The sequence below is a fragment of the Polyergus mexicanus genome, unplaced genomic scaffold (assembly GCF_030449975.1).
Source record: "Polyergus mexicanus isolate NDT 795.1 unplaced genomic scaffold, iyPolMexi1.0 SCAF_3, whole genome shotgun sequence".
NCBI classification, from domain to species: domain Eukaryota; kingdom Metazoa; phylum Arthropoda; class Insecta; order Hymenoptera; family Formicidae; genus Polyergus; species Polyergus mexicanus.
This window is the reverse complement of record NW_027223323.1, coordinates 12,355,121-12,376,449: the sequence shown is the minus strand read 5'-3', so window position 1 is coordinate 12,376,449 and position 21,329 is coordinate 12,355,121. Positions and strand designations below refer to the sequence as shown.

Sequence of the window (21,329 nt, the reverse complement as noted above, 5' to 3'; positions counted from 1 at the left end):
AAGCAGTGGTATCAACGCAGAAGCAGTGGTATCAACGCAGAGTACTGAACGCAATTTAATTAACATAAATAATGTACGTTTAGCGTGACAGACGCAGCTGATAATACGCAGAGAGCTTTTAATAAATTTTCCCGCGATTGGCAATCGTCGGAGGATGCTGTTGAATGTGCGTGCGCTGTTAAAAAAGACAATCGCTATCTAGGCTGTATCGAAGGGGTGTAAACCCAACGACTGACACTGCCATGTGTATCTCCAGACGCAGACGGAGGCGTGTACGATAACGCGTTTTGGCAACGCGAGCGATTACAGCAGCGGCGAGCTGCAAAAATCAGCTTAGCAGCCGAGCGAGCACATTGTAGAATTTTCCAATCGAAATTGATGCACCGATCGTATATTTTATTTCACATGTATGTAAAATATTCTAGAAAATCGTCATAAAGAGACTTGATTATAGATTTTGCCTGGATTTCGAGTCTAGTTTTATTCAGGAAAGATTTCGCGAAAGGAAACTTTATTTGTTGCAATATTGAAATATTATCATCTAATATAAATATAAGTATTGAAGTATTGCCATCTAACATAAATATAAATGTAATAACAAAATGTACGAATTAAAAAAAATATAATCTAATTAAATATTCAATTATTTTTTACTTGTACATTCAATTAAAATCCCGATATCTCGAATAATCCGATATTGAAATATTAAAACACTGCATTATTAAAAATTTCATCTCAAAGCGAAATATAAATATATATATATATATATAAAAAGAAGAAGTGTAAAATGTATAAAATTAATAAAAAACGCAATTTTTTGAAAGTATCAAAGGCTAAATTAACATAACGTGATCTCACAAAACAGAAATATATTTTTTCCCCTAGATACACGGCGAGAGATATTTACACGCGGATAAAATTCTTGCCATTTACTACGGAAAATAATGATATGTCGCATACTTAGCACGCTACTCTAAGCATGAGGCTAAGAATATAATCGGCCCTTCCCTTTGAATCTAATCACCTCTCGGGGTTGCGACTCGTCCCTGGTATACATTCGATTTCTTCTCCTTTTCTTTTTATTCGTCTTCCATCTTAACTTCCTTCTTCTCGTTTTCCACGTGTTCTCTCATTGTCAGTATCAAGTCTTCGATTCATAAAAGCCCTTCGTCAAAGGCGTCATACGCGCAATTTTGCGCGCGCGATGAATAGATTAGGGAATCAGGTAGGGAAAGGGGAGAAGGGTACACCTATTCCAACACGCTCGAATTCACTTACGTTTATAATCGCGAAACACTCTCGGATATCCGCGTCTCACACATTGTTCAAATATTGTAGCTTTGTTTATTTTGCGTGTTGAATCATAATCGTTAGAGTAAACTGAGAAATATACAGGTGCATTTAAGGCTAAATACGAGTCTTGGAGCAAAAGCCACGAAATCTCACACTGTTTAAGGATGTTTTGGCTGTACAATAGTATCAAAACAAGTAGAACTGTGCGAGTTAGAAACTTGCACATTGCTCCCTCATCATTTTATTTTACGAAGCTTAAGCTGCTTTAAGCATGCGATTTTTTCAATTTTTGCTCCCTCATAGAGGAAGCTTTATGAACGAGATAAAAAGATAAAGAAGCAGTATGCTATTTTCTAATTTAGATACTTTTTTTTATTTTTATATAATCGTTATAGATTATTCATGTAAAAAAATTTTATCCGATATCTCAAATTTTCTGAAATTTACAGCGTGTACAGACATTTCTCAAAAAAAATTCTAAATTTTATAAAAAATGAACCCTTTCACCGATACTCATCAAATTCAGTACCAACCATCCTTTAATAATACTTTATCCATCTAAAAAAATTTTATCTGATATCTCAAAATTTGCGAAAGTTACAATGTATACAGACATTTTTCAAAAAATTAAAAATTTTATAAAAAATAAACCTTTTCATCGATTCTCACCAAATTCAATAACCAACCATCCTTGAATGATACTCTATCCATGTAAAAAAAATTTAACCTGATATCTCAAAAATTGCAGAAGTTAGAGGTTGTACAATATATTGCGTACATACACACATACATTTGAAAAATTAAATAAATAAATCCGGATTATAAAAAAAGTTAAAATATCACAAAATAATATGGTTTTTGAAATAATATTGTCTTCGTAAAAGAAACGAGTTGTAATTAATATTTTTCCTAATTTATGACAAAAACTTTCGATCGTGAATACTCCCTGAAAACAATTGCAAGAAAGAAACAAAAAAAACGAGTAGTTTGCAAAAAGAGAGAGAGAGACAGATAATATTTTTCTACAATTTTTAGTAAATAATTTTTAAACGAGTAAGTGGATCTAAATCAAGTTTTGCATAAATATTTATTAGAGTTTTTTTTTAATATATGTGAAAATTTTTATTTCGTTGGCAATGTGTTTCTTATCACAAATTTGTCAATAAGTGCTACAATACGCGATTTTCCATAAGACAAGAATATTTCCATGAGAAAAGAATTTTCCATAAAAAGATTCAATAGTAATTTTAAACTTAAATAATTTCCAAATCGTTAAGAAAATTGTGCTCAGGTTTTGCAGAGACATTCAGAAGAAATAGTATAACAGTCTATGAAATTTTCATGCTTCTATCAATATTTCGAAATATGATGACACATATATCCTTAACGCATCTTCAAAAGTCTCAAAAAATGGTATAAGATCCTCTTTTCTCTCTCTCTCTTTCCTTCTCTCCGACTTCGGTTTTTTTTTTTTTTTTTTTTTTTTTTTTTTTTTTTTTTTTTTTTTTTTTTTTTTTTTTACTAAGACACACGATCGTGAATAAAATGTGCATAAATTAAAATAAATTTGAAAAAAATAAACATTATATATGACATAATATACACGAACATACATTTAAAATTCTTATAAGAGAATTTCTAGAATTCCAAGGTTGAATCTGGTTTAGTTTTTGCAATGTTATTTTCGACGATGAGAATTTGCTCCGATAGAATTTAAATATCTTTTATTCGATCATCTTTGTTAAAAAAATGCGTCGTGTTGACAACGAGAATTGGTAAAATGCGCTCGAATGTACCAAGATCGAAGTTAACGATAACGACGAGAAAAATGGCACAAATGAAAGCGACCTGGCTTTATGCAAACGCGCTTGGCACGCGTGGATAAATTCCATTTTGGAATAAGTGGAGCATACGATAAGGCGATCGATTGCAAATTCGATTGGATCGTGGACGGTCGTAAATTGCGAAACGTCAGTGGAGCTCGTGTGCGTATCGCGATGCAATCGATTTCATGGACAATTTTTACATCATATGGCTAATGTGTTATATTTTACTACAACGCAAGCGATTTTTGCCTCGTCTTGGGAAACGAAGACATTTTTGCAATATTTATTTGCTGTCTTTAAGATATCCATCTATATTTTATTATACAGGATGTCCCATTTTAAAAGTTCCGCCTTCATAACTTTTCAGGATCAACGTTTGAAGGAAAACGACTCGGATAAAAGTTGTAGGGGACAAAGGGGGTTATCCAATAGTAACCTTGGATTTGACATTAAAGGTCATTTGAAGGTCAACTTACGTTTTTTAAATGAAACCCCCTCCCTATTTTTCATTACATATTCTTGTAACTTATTTCGAGAGCTTTCCAAAACACTATAATAAAGTATTTTTTTATTAAGTACTTTTTAAGTTATCTTATATTTTAATCTGATATATTTTGATATAAAAAATTAAATATCTCGTAAAATATTTTGTTTTCGATAATCTTACCGTAATACTTCTACGTACAGCATAATGAGACAAATCAATTAGTATAAAAAAAAAAATTGTTTTTAAGAAAATTATATAAATAGGAAAAATAGGGGGTTCCATTTAAAAAACGAAAGTTACCTTCAAATGACCTTGAAAATGACCTTTAATGTCAATTCCAAGGTCACTATTACATACAACTTTTATCCGAGTCGTTTTCCTTCAAACGTTGATCCCGAAAAGTTATGAGGATGGAACTTTTAAAATGGGACATCCTGTATTACCATTCATATTTCCATAAAGAAAGAAATCTTAAATCTCATATCACGTCAAAGAAATGATACATCAAATTCAATTCAAATTGATCAAGAAACTTCTACTATGTAATCTACTTTAGATTTTAAAATTTCCAATATTATCCGAATTAAAAATTTATTTACCATTTGATTTGTTGTATGCATATGTGTATGTATGTGTGTGTGCGTAAAAACTAGAATACAACGGAGAAAATCTTAAATCTAAAATTCTGTTATTCCATTGAATAAAATTACAGCTCGACTAAAGTGAGATTAAAATTCAAAATATATTGAAATAATTAACTTTCAATTTTTTTTTTTTTACTTATTATTATTATTATTATATTTATATATGTCCAATAATTCATATCAGAATAGAAAAATTTTAGTAACGCACACGCTGCTTCGCGTTTCATCAAAGACTCCTTTTATAAATGATTGCCACGTATACCGAGAAAACAATATTCATCGAATTAAATCTCGCATAAAAGATACACTGTTGTTTTTTCCGAGCGAAAAATAGAGGTGCTATCGATTGACCCCTCTCGTGTGCATTGATACACGCTACGCGACAAAGAAAGAACATTGACCGTGACCGGATAAAGTTTAATCCTCAAGGCAATATCTAATGTTTATTTAGAGAGAATTTAACTATTTCTCTTAGAAATCATATTAAAATAATGTCATTACATTTCAAAGACGATTGTTAATTGGCACGACAACTGATTTCGAGATAATTGATATTGTTTCTTTACCACAAGTATATTTTTTAACTTTATTTATTTCTTGACTTGGTTAAACTCATTTTTATTTCAAATCTTTGTGTGCGAATGTAGCAGCATTCATTATACAATTTTGATTTTAGCTTTTACAAAAGATATTACATAATTTTTGGAGAAAGGAATACAATAAATTGATTTAGGATTAATTAAATTTGATTAAATCGATGGGCGAACCGAGATTAAAAGATCTACTTTCCTAGATTGATACCGTAATCTTATTTTTACGTGACATTGCGTTAGGCTCGCAGTATTATTGTCTGTGTCGATTGATCCCTTCGAAACGCTGTCCAGCTGAGAGAACGTTGACCGTAAGTGAATGACTTTAAAGATCCATTTTCGCCAATCGTTAAACGCTCGTCTACATACACGATCATGATGGTACGACGGTATCGAGATCGAATGCATCATGGTTGTGCAGAAAACATCGCCCTTGAACGGTGCAAATGACATTAAAGATCTCGTTTTTTAAAACGGACTAAAAAAATACCATATTTCACGTAACATTTCATCTGTCAAATCCTCGCTATGCGAGCTGATACATAGTAACGGGAAAAAAAAAATCATCTTTCGTGGCAAAAATCACGGGAATCATAAATAGAATTGACAAGAATAAATAGTGCAAAAGAAAAAGGCTCTTTGACAACCAAAAAAAACTAACATAAAAAATTCTTTGTACAATCACGATACTTAAAATAACTTTAAAGGCCATAGAGAAACAGGCAATGCCATTGTACGACTCCGAGATATAAGAGAGCAAATGGACAAACTTAACATGATGAACTCAACAATAAGAATTTTTAATTATATCAAACTACAAAATATAAATTTAAAAAAAATTTGTATCGTGTCGCAGCGAGAGAGAGAGAGAGAGAGAGAGAGAGAGAGAGAGAGAAACAGAGAGAGAAAGACAATATATTATTCATATTATTATATTATATTAATATTATATATTATTTAAATCTAATAAATAAAAATAAAAATAGAAATTTATGATTTAGTAATAATAATTAAAACATAGAGTTCCAAAAACTAAAACTTTAGAAAATAGAAAATTGTATAGAACAGCGTTGGATAGAAAAGGAAAAAAAAAAAGACGATTCTCTTAGAAATTTAAAAGAGATCGATGGTCTTGAATCTCTGACTTGCAAGAATAAACCGACTTTTATATATTTCACCAATGATTCATAACACACGACCTAGCGCTCATCCTTTTACTTAACTACAGAATAGCAATTGTTGTTCTACGTTCGAGTCATCTCGAGGATGGTTGGTTATAACATACAATTAACGCATAGTTTAGCACATGACACTTGTCCTTCTGTCTTCACGTCGCGAAAAATGACATTGACTGTTTCTCGATTGGAATGACACTCTCGAAACAATAACAATTATCATTGGTGACGAGATGGACCGCAACGCATTTTGATTATCTGACATTTCGTGTTATTATATCTATGTAAAATTTTATAAGATAGAACGCGTAGGACGCCGTATAAATATCCGCGAAAAATATCGCACAATATCAATTAGTGGGAAAAAATAAAGTTTAAAAAAATAACATAACATTGTAAATAATTTTCTTAAAAACAATTATTTTTTTATACTAATTGATTTGTCTCATTATTCTGTACATAAAAGTATTACGGTAAGATTATCGAAAGCTAAATATCTTACGAGATATTTTAATTTTTATATCAAAATTTGTCAGATTAAAATATAAAATAATTCAAAAAGTACTTAATAAAAAAATACTTTATTATAGTGTTTTGGAAAGCTCTCGAGGTAAGCTACAAGAATATGTAATGAAAAATAGGGGGTTCCATTTAAAAAATTCAAAGCGATTTTTATATGACCTTGACGGTGCTATTCAAGGTCACACTAATATTATTATATAATGCGCCACATTGAGCTCTACAATTTTTGCATGAAACATTTTTCACGAAAATGCGTTGTTTCCTCGCAAAAAAACTGCTGATACGGCGCTCTGTTACACCCTGTATATACGAACGCAGCGATCATAAATATTAACTCGTGTTATCGTTTCCACATATAACATTTATTTTAGAATACAAAACTCGCATACATATACCATACACGATATCAAAAATAAAAATTCAAACACATATAATTCAACGAATTTTATAACGCGATGGCGGCAATCTTTTTATCGCGAATAAAAGTCGAAATAATTCTTATTTATAGAATCGAAAATTCAATCTAACAAAACTATACCGACTTCTATTTTCGTAATAGAAATCACCTGGTGTAAACAGACCATTATTTGATCAATTTCGCGTAGAACAACACAACAGATGGACATTTCGTCGTTCGGTGAAATTATTGATCGGCCAATAGCGGCTTTGTATATCCGTCGTTCTGGCAAATCAGCAGCACGAGGATCAAGGGTCCTTCAAGAAGAGAATCTCCGGCTTCTTTATTATTGTATAATTCTTTGAATTATCGATGCAAGTCACGGATTCCTGATCTATATATAATTATACCCTCCTACGTTAATGTAAAAGTCGTTCGTTACGCGGATCCCTAAGGATTCGTACTGCAAACAGGAGAAATTGAGGTCACGATATAAGCTAATGACGAAGTGAAAACTCATGAGAAGGCTCACAATTGCTTTGCGGGCACGATAACTACTAACAATAAGTGTGATTAAAAAAAAAAAAAAAAAAAAAAAAAAAAAAAATTGTATCTTCAGCGATTTATTACATATTGCGATAAATATATGCTTATGCAATTTAAGCTATATAGGATATGTATAAAGAGTTATCTTTTATATTTAAGTATTAAGGCAGATTAAGATTAATCATCAACGTACTTTGATAATACATTGAAAATTTTTTCATTAATACTTAATAATCCGTTAAATTAAATTATTGGTATGGATCAGTCTCTGCGATGAAGGAGACAAAAAAAATCTTCAAATTCCTTAAAAATTATTGCACAATCAATATTTAATTTATAATAGTTTTATATATATATATATATATATATATATATGCATTTATATTTTATTATATTTTTTTATTGTAAAAACTACGTAGAATATATCGAAATATCGATCGCAATATGATTCTACAGATGATAAAACAAAATCCTCTTTCTTTTATATTCTCGAGTCAATTGTAGAAGTTTCTCGACGCAGAGCTTATAAAATGTCTCCCCCCCCCCCTCCCCTCCTTCTCTCTCCTCTCTATCTCTTAATAACAACAGATTTAAGTCAAATTGACTGGGAACATACACTGACGAGGACTCGATGGTAAATATTATTCTATTATAAATATTTACGATATATAGAGGTATTAACAAGATATGATCAACAGCCAAAATGGAAAGCCAATAATCGTACTTGGCATGAAAAAAAGAAAATGCTGAGAGGTAGTCGTTTAAGGATGTTTTGGCTGTACAATGGTAGCAAAAAACTATCAAAATTAAAAAAGAAAATATTTCTTATGTTTGTACTGTTTGAAAAATCAAATAAATAAATCCGGAGAAAACAAGTTAAAATATCACAAAATAATATGATTTTTGACGTCTTCGTAAAAGAAAATAATTGTAATTAATATTTTTCCTAATTTATGACTAAAACCTTTGATTGTGAATACCCCGTAAAATCAAGGAACATAAAAAAGACTAACTTACAAAAAGAGAGAGAGAGAGAGAGAGAGAGAGAGAGAGAGAGAAAGGTAGATATTTTTCTACAATTTTTAGTAAATAACTTTTAATGAGTAAGTGGATCTAAATCAAGTTTTGCACAAATATTTATTAGTTTTCCTTAATATATGTGAAAATTTTTATTTCGTTGACGATGTTTTTTTCCTTGTCAAATTTGTCAATAAGTGCTGCAATACGCGATTTTCCACAAAAATCAATAACAACTTTAAACTCAAATAATTTCCAAACCGTTGAAGAAGAATCGTGCTCAGATTTTGCACGGATATTCAGAAGAAATAGTAGAATAGTCTACGAAATTTTCATCCCTTTGTCAATGTTTCGACATTACACATGTATCCTTAAATACGGACAAAATATTCGTGAATTGGAAGAAACGCGGATTATCACACGAGTCTCATGCATCCGTCATTAAAAAAAAAAAAAAAAAAAAAAAAAAAAAAAAAAAAAAAAAAAAAAAAAGGTCTAAAATTGAAAATCTAGAAAATTTGTTGCATTATAATAAGATGGAAGAGAATATTTTCGGACCATTTTTTTTACAGCAACAAAGTAGGAATAAATAGTTTTGGCACACCCCGTAGATCTATAATATGAAGCATTTCGTGCAACTACGCGGCCAGCGAAATCGATAATTAAATGGAACTCGTACGGTTTCGCGACTTATCAGGTCAGAATACGGTCTTGACGACTATTCGCGAAATATACTTATCCATTTTTATCAAGCTGTTTCTTCGACATTTGCAAGACATATTGCCAACTTACTCATAAAAATACTTTTGAAAAAAAAAAAAGACACGCAGATAGGAAGGAAATATGACAAATTTCTGAGTTATGAGTTTGTAAAGCATGAAGGCGGAATATAAATATAAGAAAGGTTGTATGTATTACTTATATACCGGAAAAGAGAGATAGAAATTCTCTTTTGTCGTACAGTTTAAAAATATCCATTAAAAGAAGAGGATTAAATTTCATCTCTTTTGCATGCTCTTTAAATTCTAAACTACATGACTTCGGTATTCCAATATTTTCATATTTTCATATTTTTTTCAATATATATTACGTTTTAATATAATGTATATTATATTTAATACGTTATATTATACAGTATATACAGTATATTATACCTAATACATTATATTTTTTTAATGTTTATTTCGATCATTCATATACTCTCGTGTATCATAAATTTGCATCTTACATATGAATCATGAAATTACAAATGCCGTTAATTTGTAGTGAGAAGATTCGACCAATGTCAAAGAATGACACCATGCAAAAAAAAAAAAAAAAAAAAAAAAAAAAAAATAATATTAATTTTAATTGCAGCATATGCAAATTACAAATCTCTTTCTCTCTCTCTCTCTCTCTACGCGATTCGTCGTTAATTCTCTCTCTTATCCATCGATATCTATTTTTGGATCAAAGCAAATCCATTAGATTATATGCTTTTTCATTCAGCGCGTCACGATTCATTGTAAAAACTCATTTTAACGCATATGTGTGTGCGCGCACAATGCGATATCTCTCTATTAAATAATTATTCCAGGAATTATCTCTCTCGTCTGATCGAGGAGAGAGAAGTGGAGCCCCGGTAAGGGCGAAGGCTGAAATAGGCGTCGATCGATTTTGCTGAATGCGGAATGGGGTTCATTGAGATACCCGCTCGCGTCGAGGTCAGATCGTAGGAGTAGAGGAGGGCGATAGAGAGAGAGAGAGAGAGAGAGAGAGAGAGAGAGAACTATCAATCGACTATCAAAGTCGCTGTCATCCGTCCCGACACGCTTTCGTTCGTAACGGAAGGAAATTACCAGCGCGATATGTAATCGGTCGACGTGAATAACGACGGCCATCGCTACCGCGAAAGATTCCGTCATCTTGTGAAATTATTATTCCATATCTCTCTCGTCGAAGAAGACAATCCGCGCGATGTCTTTCCTGTTAATCCCGGCAATGTATACTGTTGTGTGTACGAGATACTGGTGTTTACGCAGTTAATGTGTACAGGGTGCCCTAAGACCACCCGTACACCCCTTTTCTTTCAAAAACTAAGCATTTTAGAGAAAAACATTTTGAACAAAAATTGTATGATTAGGTTAGGTGGGTTGTAATAATTTTCTTAAAAACAATTCTTTTTTATACTAATTGATTTGTCTCATTATTCTGTATATAAAAATATTACGGTAAGATTATCGAAAACTAAATATTTTACAAGATATTTACTTTTTAAAATCAAAATATGTCAGATTAAAATACAAAATAACTCAAAAAGTACTTAATGAAAAAAATACTTTATTATAGTGTTTTGGAAAGCTCTCGACATAAGTTATATGAATATGCAATAAAAAATAGGGGGTTCCATTTAAGAAATTAAAAGTGTCCTTGACTTGACCTTAACGATGCCATTCAAGGTCAAACCAATGACACCATCTTATGTTCCCCTCGAATCCCATACAATTTTTGTTCAAAACGTTTTTCTCTAAAATGCTTAGTTTTTGAAAGAAAGGGGGTGTACGGGTGGTCTAGGACAGCCTGTATATGTTTTCATAATCTGAAGATTTATGTTAGACAAATTTCACTCCAACAATAATGTATTGTACATTCAATAAACGCTACGTGATATGTTTAAGTTTTATTTAAATTAATATATTATATGTGTAATATATGTATATTTTTTATAAAAAATAAATTTTAAATATACCTAAAAATAGCTGTTTACGAATCTTTTGAATATGTAAAGTTTATCAAGTTTCTTTTTTTTTTCTTCGTTTCTTCCATTAACACGCGATCCAAATAAGAACTCTCTACTCTCGGTTTAATTAATTACCATTCTAATCTGATGGAGGTTAATTTCGAAGTAAAGTTCACGACGTTAAAGAGCACTTTCATCCCCTCAATTCGAGATTTTTATAGGTTATGTATTTCTAAGAACAATTTCACAAACGAATTATATTTAAATTGCATTCGAATAAAAAAATTAAATATTGGCACAGAATGAGAGTAAAGATTTTCCAATTTTCCTCAACTAGTTGCTTCAGTATGTGCAAATAATTACGCAATTTAAATATGGATAAAACGATTGATTCCCTATTTTACTTCATAAAAACAAAATACTTCGAAAACTTTATTCCAAAACACGTGAAATACGTATAAACACGAAACAGATATCTTTCCCCTAAGCTAGAGCCAACAATGTGTATTTTAAACACGCATCAAGATTCAATATAATCGATTATTTCTAAATATTTATTTAATCTTTATTTAACTTCAGCTTAACGCCAAGAAATGGACTTGGTTTACACAATACCTATAACTCACATCCCTTTCTCATTCTCTCATGCATACCCTTATAACTACTTATAACTACCTTATATTCCTATTTTTCTTATAACCTTCTCCTTCTCCTTCCAAATTTTCCTTAATAACCTTCCTTTCGCATTATCTAACACATCTTTCCACAATTTTTCCTCTACTTCATTCTCATCCTAACCTATTTCTACAAACCATCTTTTAGTTACATCACAATCTTTAAAATTATTTCTAAATAAAAGATGTATGATTTGGACCATCTTCGCAATCGGACATTATAACCCGGATCGAACAAGCATTATTTCTATGTAAATGAAATTTACATGTAAACGTGCAATCTTGATGTAAAGTCGAATATCCACAAAAATTCACGTCTCTTTCGATCGAACTCGTCAATAATAAGCAATTCCTTTTCTATCGCGCATTACATACCTTTTTCTCCGTTTCTCCTCTCAAAGGACGAACCTTTGCCTCGTTCATAACGTAAAGAAATGTGGAAAAACTTTACGTAAAAAAAAAAAAAAAGTGTGCTAAAAGATCATATATGTATGTATATTATATAATATGCATAATACTAAAAATATAACCATAGTATATACTAATTTTGACATTATAATAATTAACATTCTCCCTTCTCTTTCCGTCATTAAGAATATACATTCGTTTCGTCCTTAAACGTAGAAGGATTATAGCTGAAAAAGGATGGACACTTAGATTTCTCCTCAAGATATCGCATAATTATTATATATTATTATATCGTGCACAATCCTTTAAGATTCTATCTTCGTCGCGCACACTCGTTACTTTTCTGATTTGCATATTGGTATTTTTTTATCAGAATTTTTTTAACAGAATACGGCAATACGAACAGGAAACGTAAGAGAAATGAATCGTACGTATATATTTTCGAGAAATGCGGTTTAAAATATCTATTTCGATTATTATATTCAGAGCAGAAAGGGGGATTCTCAATTCGACGCTCCAAAGTCGCTTTCATGCGATTATGCCAATCAGAAGATTGATACAAAGGGAATACCGGGATTCGCGCAAAGTCAGTGGGGAGGTGTGAGTCAAGCGCTAGTCATCTTCTTCACCCGGTAGACAAATGGGAAAGGTGAGCGACTCGTCGCTTAACTTGCGACCCCTCTACATCGCTCTTTCGCGCGTACATACTCTCGCTGTACGCAGACAGCGGAACGGACGGACTCGAAATCGTCCTCGAATCTGGGAATAGGCTAGTACACCCCCTACCGTTCACGCTATAAATTTGAAATCAATTCACCTTTTCCCTCGATACGGACTTCAAATTTGAAGTTGAGACACAAAAAAAAAAGAAAGAAAGAAAGAAAGAAAGAAAATACCACCGGCTGTTAACTATCCGTTTAAATTCGCAAATGGAGCGAATGGAGCCGGCCGATGGATATGTCCGAGAAACTTTCACTTTCTTTACTTACAGTCAAGATGCTTCTTTTTAGGTCCGATCATCTCCTCCGTGGTGGCCTTGCAAACAGACTTGGCGAGGCCCTGACCGGCGATGCTGTGCCTCGCGGCCAGCAGCCTGTCGTTGATCGTTTGTCCCGCCATACTGTCCCGCTGTCACACACAGTGAATATCAGCAACAGTCAGCAACAGCAGTTCGCGTACGCGAATTCGGCAATTTATCCGGCGCGATGGAGAGCGCTCCCCTCGTACACAGGGAAAACGAGAAATGCGCGCGAGAGCGAGGACGACGCGAGGAATTTTGACGATGAAGCGAGAAACGGGGTGAAGTCCGGCCCTCTTTGGCGCGACGCGAACAACGGATGGACGACGGATTTTCGGCACCGCAACTAACTTCACACCGCACACCGATCACACGACACACTCGTACGGCGTAAACGAGAACCGAGAGACCAGGAGCAGGCGCTATCGCGCGAAGGCGCCCGCAACGTCCCTCTCACACACGGTCCCGATATTATACTTGGCCCGCCGCGATGCTTTTCCGGTACCTCTCCTCGTACTCGTTCTCCTCCTCCTCCTCCTCCTCTTTCCTCGTCCGCCGCCTCCGCCTCCTCCTCCTTCTTAGCCGGTTCGATCGTTCGCGCGACGCCAACAATAGCCCGCCGCGATTTCTCCGCGTTCACCAGCAGCGGAGCCAGGCAGCTCGCGCTTAGCTTTGGCAACGGCTCAGCTGGACGGTGTAACGTCGGCGGCTGATCTGACGACGACAGCAGGCTGCTTCTATCTGCCAAGATGGCGACGGCGCTCAGTGCGCCGACCGTTCCGATCATCGCGCCCCCACTCCGCCGCGCCGGCCGACCAATCACGAGCGCTCGCCGCGAATATGGTCGCTGCTGTGACGTCACGCCGACGAGTCAGCGTGACTAAGATTTGAGAATCGAGGATGTATTGAAAGGAAAACGCGCGCTCGTTCGGATTAACGATGACGCTTTACTCTCGATCAATTTAAGGGATACTTTATTCATCGAGAGGGAGATATTTTATTTATTCAACAGTTTTCATCGATGTATCGTACTTACGATAATGATGATACGAGTAACGTGATTTTCTAAGCCGTTCAATCATCGATTAAAAGATACGACGTGACGTTAGTACTCGTCGCGTGGACATTGCTACCAACGTGAAAATGGTTCTCCAAAGCCGAAAATTGTTACCATATGGACTGCGGTCGGAAAGACGCTAGAAATTCTTCAAACTTTTCGATTGACCAATCAGGGCAAAGAGAGTAAAGATTTCTTTATTCTAATTGGTTAATGCAATAGGTGATTTAAGCCCTAAGCCTTAAAAAATTGACCAATCACAATCAAGTATGAGGAGAATACTCGACTGTGATTAGTTAATTTCTTAAGGTTTAGGGCTTAAATCATTTATTGTAAACCGGCACTAAGGCCGATATTACATTCGTCGTACGACGAATTTTTTAAGCATATTGATTGGCTGCAAAATAGAAACTTTCTAGAGACTTGAGAAAGTTTCTATTTTGCAGCCAATCAATATGCTTAAAAAGTTTGTCGTACGACAAATGTAATATCGGCTTAAGAAGGGCCACGTCGGCGTTTTTCTTACGACGGTTTAACTAGCCGGTACAGTGACGCTAACTGTACCCAGCACCGAAAGATTGCAAAAACATTGCATAGATCTTACATTGAAACATTGTAATATTGCATAGAAGTTGCGAAATGTTTCTGCAATGTTACTGCAAGCCTGCGGCAACGTTGAAATGTCCGCCCTCAGAAATATTTCAATGTAGGACTACAGTAATGTTACGGTGCAATGTATTTGTAATATGCATATCTTCCTTCGTTTGTCTAACATTATTGTTACGATGGTAAAGACTATTGTTACAATAGAATATCTTTTTAATTTAGAATTTGAGATCGTAATATACGTGCGTCCGGCTAAAGGTTGGCGCTGATTGACCAGACTTTACTCGATAATATTTCTGTTCAGTTTAACCCACTCTATCTGTACACGAGAGATAATACGATTATTATGGAACACTCCGTCAATAAGTTAAAAACCTAAAAATGGCGGAACCAATCAGAGTAGAAAACAATATCCGCTCCACTCCGTCTTGATTCTGTCTGGCTGGAACTAGAGTCCCTAAAGATATATATACCCGTATTCATAGTCCGTCCTTGAGGAATAAGGATTCCTTGTTCCTCGTTTCATAAACTTTCCTTGACCGAACAAGGAATCTTATTGGCTCCCTTATCTCAAGGAAGGTCACGAGCTTCCTTGAGGAGTGATGCGACCTTTTTAGCAGACGATACGCAGAATATAACCAAATATAACCTCCAAAAGTTAGTTTCGTTACATTTGTGATTTTGTGGTTATTTGTTGTCGCGCTCTCAAACTGAAAGTGTATAAAGGAAAAAGGGATAATGGACAATGAATTTTTAAATGATTCTGAGATGGATTTGAAGACGAAAATCCAGAGAATCGGATTCTGTGGCGAATTCCGAAAAGATACATTCGCGATTGGGAAAATCCCGTGGAATTTTTTGAAGATACGAAAAAGTTTTCATATGTATTATATGAAATTAGTTGCAGGCAGCATAAAACGGTGCTGCCTCCAGTCGGTCACTAAAAATCCCTAAAATATTCCTTCCTTCTGAAAGGAAGACTCGAGGTCCATCTATGAAACAAGGTGGCCTTGCAGATTCAAGGAATCCTTCATGGAGGCTTCCTCCGTCCTTAAAATAAGGAAGGACTATGAATACGGGTATTAGAGTCTGGCCACTCGATTAGTTTTAGAAAAACATGGCGGCGGTGTATACATGTAGTGCAGTATAATTGCAATTGCGTTGTAAAAGTGAAAAAGTTAATATTTTTATTATATATAATTTATATTTTTTTCTATAGTATTATTATATTATTATTAAATATTTTTAGAATATTATATTGAGTATTGTTATATTATTGTTATATTCAAGTTAATGTTTCTTTATTCTTTAATTTAAAAATTTATTAAAAAAGTAGGATATATTCGTAATTTTCTTATTTATGTAAATAAATGAGAATTGTTTGTAATTTTCTTATTTCATTTCTCTTTAAATTCTTATGCTTCCCATAACAATTTCTATTGGTTCCGCCATGTTTTTCCAAACTTCCTTTTGACCAATAAAAAGGAACACGCACCGTGGCCAGACTCTATCTTTAGGGACTCTAGCTGGAACATGACTGGAGCGCCAAGAGCTCGCGGAGTTACCGCGGGAAATCGCGGCAGCGCGTTCGAAGCGCGGTTCAGTCGGCTCCGGTGCGGCGAAGTTGGCCGATATTAGAGTGCGCGTGTACTCACTCACGAGAGCGGCTTCAAGAGTAGGTTCTCTCTCGTAACGACGAAAGCGCGGCAAGATCGCCCGTCTCTCGCGCTAGAATCGACAGGTGAAACCGCGTGCTTGGCACGCGTATATTCGACTCTAGGGAAATTCGATCCCGTCTCAAGATTCTGCGATTCACGCTCGGTGCTGTCAGGAGAATGACAACGGTGATCGACAAGGAGGAGGCGCGGAAACGTTTGACGCCGCTGCAGTGGCATGTGACGCAGGAGAAGGGCACGGAGAGGTGAGACTTTTTTTTTCCACGAAGAGGCGCGAAACTCGAAAAACCCCGTGTCAGCGAAGATCACGTTGACTCGACACTAGGTTCATTTTCACGTACCTCTGTCACGGGAAAATAATCGGGGAAAAATGATAATTGCACGAGGATTTTGAATCAAAATTTTTGCTTTACGTAGTAGATTGTGCCTTGATTAAAGAACGATTGTTCATCGAACTATGTGTTTGCGAGAATATTTCTTGTTTGCAGACGCAACATCACAGAGTTTACTGTTATCACGCTCCGACGATGCATTTGATTTTTCTTCACCAGAGAGAGAGAGAGAGAGAGAGAGAGAGAGAGAGAGAGGGGGGGGGGCGATGTCCGCTGATTCTATAATAGTCAAAGCGTATAACATAGTTGCGCAACGTCGATAACATAATAGAGACTTCGAACTATGCTAATTATATTGGTGACACAAACGGATGTTATTCGTCCCGATCCATATTTACACAACGTGCCAGACAATTTTTACCCCACTCCATTTTTTACATTTAAAAATATCTCGTTTGAATTTTGAACACAAATTTATATTATAAGTTTTTAAAAATATTAAAATCTTTTTAAAAATACATATTTATTAATTCTTAAATTAATAAATGTATTGATTAATTTTATTAATTTATTAATTTTTTAATATTTAAAAAAATATTTATTTATGTTAAAATAATGCGTATCAATATGTGTATTTATTCAGTGTTGATTTCGCGAAGAGAAGCATTATAATATTATGGCATGTACATTTACATATCTAACGGTTAACGTGGCCTCATTATACGCGACACGTGATTTTTTTTTTAAATAAAATCGCGATATGACGTAATTTACTGCAAGATATATCATAAGATGAAAACGTCACGTTCCCGCGCGATGGTCAGTTTAATTTTATATCGTTAGACGACGTATACACCGAAATAACTTTTTCAAGAGCGTCTCTCTCTCTGGTCTGCCCCTCTCACGGCCAACAGGTTTAAAAATAAACCATATGTGTCACGCATAGTTCGCTCCCCCTTTTTTTTTTCCCCTCTCGCGCCATCCCAACCCACCCTCATTTTTATTCTTTATTTCGCAGGCCGTTTAGCGGTTGCTACAATAAGTTTTACGAAAAGGGAACGTATACCTGTATCGTGTGCGATCAGGAATTATTCTCCTCGGATACCAAGTACGACAGCGGATGCGGTTGGCCTGCATTTAATGAGGTTTTGGATCAAGGGCGCATTAAATTGACCAAAGACATCTCTCATGGTAAGCGATTATGGTCTTCGTTAGTGTATCTTTTATAATGCATTCTCACAGAATGGCGTTCTCTGGACACATATACAATATATACATCTTGCGTTTGTTTCAACATTAAACATTGCACAATTCCTTTAACAATACGCGGGTACACTCGAAATCGTATTATGATATTTATTAATAAAATCCTCTTGATAAATCCTTGCACAGTTTTCTTTTTTACTAGTTACAAAATTATAACACATATCTCATATATAATTATACACTTGCATAACATTATTAAACTTATCCTGGTCATTTCACCCGTTTATTTTTTGCTTAAAGTAGAAAGTAGTTTTTATATATTCTCAGTCTGTTTCTCATGTGTACGATTATATATATACAGGGTGTCCCATTTTAATCTCCTCAGGCAAATATCTCAAAAACCAAGCTCGGAAGAGAAAAATGTTTCAGACAAAAGTTGTTTGGTTTCGAGGGGGCCATAAGATGGTGACCATGATTTGACCTTGGAAAATCATTTAAAGGTCATGTGAAGGTCAACTTTAAAATCTTAAATGGAAACCCCCATTTTTTATTTAGTATTCTTGTAGCTGACATCGAGAGCTTTCCAAAACACTATAATAAAGTATTTTTTCATTAAGTACTTTTTGAGTTATTTTATATTTTAATCTGACATATTTTGATATAAAAAATTAAATATCTCGTAAAATATTTAGTTTTTTATAATCTTACCGTAATATTTCTATGTACAGAATAATGAGACAAATTCGAAACCAAACAACTTTTGTCTGAAACATTTTTCTCTTGCGGGCTTGGTTTTTGAGATATTTGCCTGAGGAGATTAAAATGGGACACCCTGTATATATTTATAATACATTTTTCATATAAGATAAAAATATCGCAAATTTAAAAAAGATTGTAACTGTAATTTTATTTCAACTCGTTCTTGTATGTTTTTTTGATAATATGTTCATGAATGTAAAAATTTTTTTGTACACATATATTATGCTTAAAAAGATATTTGGATATTTAAGAGAAAATGTTTATACATAGTTCTTTTGTACATATAATAGAATGTTGTATATGTTAGACGAAAATTCTTGTTCTCTCTCCCCGATTCCTGCATGCACTTGCTTAGAGTGTGATTGTGTTAGACCTACATCATTTTTTATATTAAACTAATGCGCTACATTATATATGAAATATTCATTGGAAATGTACGATTAAAAAATATCTGTCATACTTTAGAATGCTGTACATAGCTGCGCTACAAAATTTTCGATGATTCAACAAACATAATTTGCATTCTTGCAATACAAATAATATCTTTTTTTAGCTACAAATCCTTAACACATAGATTTCACAGCATATCTCTTTGATGCAAATAAAATTCCTTTGCTTTGATGTTATCGTTATAGCCGGTAACAGTTGAGATAACAATATTTGATCATTTGTATGTTTTAATACTCACAGCTAAATATACAAGCTAATAATTATTTCTGCTTTTGCGATATAAACACACTTGATATATAGAAATATATTTGCATATATTATAAACGAAACATAATATAAATAATAAATTAAGTTAAGTAAAATATAAAACATGTAATATACATATATTGCGCAGTTGCATAATTTTTTGCCAAGTAAACAACAATCGGGTTTGATAATAATTAACGCAGTCAAAAAGATCTCAATTCATATATAAGAATATATAATAAAACCGTTTCGTATATATGTACGCACCTTTTCATTATTATTCTTTTAATATCATATAAATGTTATCTATTTTTTTCACGATCGGGGATCAACCTTTTCTTCTCTTATAATCCAATAGCTCTCTTTAGATCACGTCTATTACTTCTGAAAAGTGTATCGCGAGAAGGGTGTCGGTCTGCGTCTAATCACACTCTATTATTCTTTCTCCTTTTGCCCTCCTTGATCACTCCTTGGCTACTACTACTACTACCACTGAACCACTCTTCACTCTCGTCACTGAAAAAAAAAACACCACTGAAAATCTCCCGTCACGTCGAATTAAACGACGCCAACTAGTCGGTGGCAATCTACTACTGCTGATCGCAAACCCAGATATGGTGCGGACCGAAGTGACCTGTTCGAAATGCAACGCACACCTGGGACACGTATTCAACGACGGTCCGAAACCTACGAGAAAGCGTTTCTGCATCAATTCCGCCTCCATAAGCTTCCATCCGGCGGGAGAGGAGAAAAAGTCTACGTAAAATAAGCTTATTATTTTATATATATACTTCCGATATTTATGTGACTCACATGTGCAGTCATATATAATATATATATTTATACCTCGTGTTATAAACATTATAAGATACCTCTGATTTATATTTATATTGTAAAGAGAGCGTAATAATATCATTATTGCCAATACCATATAGGCTGTCTCTGTAAAATAAAAGTTCGTATTATTATTATATATGTTTATACAAAATATATAATGTTTTTATCACTTTTGATGCAATTTGAATACTATATCGTCATTAATTAATCTTTCTATGTCAATTACTATATATATTCCTTTGATTTATTCTAATATTTAATTATATATAACTTTTGCATATATTCGCGAATATACTTTTCTACATTACAGCTTCTGCAAAAGTTTACCGAGTATCATATTTACATACAGAGATAAAACGTTTCCGATCGACTTTTCACACGCGACGAGAAGCTAACTCTATGTTATCAGTTCTGGAATCTCTGTATTGTGCTTATTCTCTCGATATTACAAATATACTATGTACATATCCGTATTAAAAAGAACAAAAGTTTAACTCCCACACAAGATGTATGTATACTACGATGTGATGCGAGAAAGCGCGCGATATTGAAAGGATGATGAAAATGTCTAATCAAAGAATGTTATTTTTTCAATAAACGCCATATGTGTAAAATATATCACATGTGTAAAATATATCACATTCTAATTTAATATGTCAAATGAAAGACATAAAGTAGATAATCATTTTTCATTTCTCTTAATACTTATCAGGCAGGGAGGATATTTTTTCATACAAGAAGAACATATTTGTTATAAAATGTTTCCTTATATTATAACGTTTCAAAACAAACTAAAAGGTGTTATAATACAATATATGCGCAAAATTCTAGGCATTATTTTTAC

General features: G+C 33.7%; 2 protein-coding genes across 22 annotated transcripts in view; one reads left to right on the top strand and one right to left on the bottom strand.

The window, feature by feature from the left end:
- The window catches only part of Lap (phosphatidylinositol-binding clathrin assembly protein lap), a 59,691-nt gene extending 45,455 nt beyond the window's left edge, over positions 1-14,236 (bottom strand). For 13 of the 18 annotated variants that reach the window (XM_070293349.1, XM_070293364.1, XM_070293360.1 and 10 more), the window contains exon 1: positions 13,288-14,235. In XM_070293349.1, coding sequence (XP_070149450.1) covers positions 13,288-13,417 — 130 coding nt within the window. In that variant the 5' untranslated portion in view covers positions 13,418-14,235. Of the gene's footprint in view, positions 1-13,287 lie in introns of all 18 variants that reach the window. The other 5 variants (XM_070293354.1, XM_070293359.1, XM_070293365.1 and 2 more) reach the window with 3 other exon arrangements.
- Positions 14,237-16,484: 2,248 nt separating this feature from the next.
- Positions 16,485-21,101, top strand: Selr (methionine sulfoxide reductase SelR). 4 transcript variants are annotated; one of them, XM_070293343.1, is made up of 3 exons: positions 16,485-16,900; positions 18,006-18,178; positions 20,007-20,311. In XM_070293343.1, exons 1-3 carry the CDS (start codon positions 16,815-16,817, stop codon positions 20,222-20,224), a joined length of 477 nt encoding a protein of 158 aa, XP_070149444.1. In that variant the 5' UTR covers positions 16,485-16,814; the 3' UTR covers positions 20,225-20,311. The 4 variants fall into 4 exon arrangements, with proteins under 4 accessions (XP_070149444.1, XP_070149446.1, XP_070149445.1 ...); XM_070293345.1 differs by lacking the exon at positions 20,007-20,311 and adding an exon at positions 20,796-21,101 and having other exon boundaries at positions 16,490-16,900; XM_070293344.1 differs by having other exon boundaries at positions 16,554-16,900; positions 20,225-20,787.
- Positions 21,102-21,329: the final 228 nt, after the last annotated feature.

What these genes read in the sequence shown, in the direction of transcription:
- Selr (XM_070293343.1), top strand. Translation starts at nt 16,815, where the DNA reads ATGACAACGGTGATCGACAAGGAGGAGGCGCGGAAACGTTTGACGCCG. An exon ending in CAGGAGAAGGGCACGGAGAG is followed by an intron (nt 16,901 to 18,005) that starts GTGAGACTTTTT and finishes TTTATTTCGCAG; the next exon opens with GCCGTTTAGCGGTTGCTACA. An exon ending in GACCAAAGACATCTCTCATG is followed by an intron (nt 18,179 to 20,006) that starts GTAAGCGATTAT and finishes ATAATCCAATAG; the next exon opens with CTCTCTTTAGATCACGTCTA.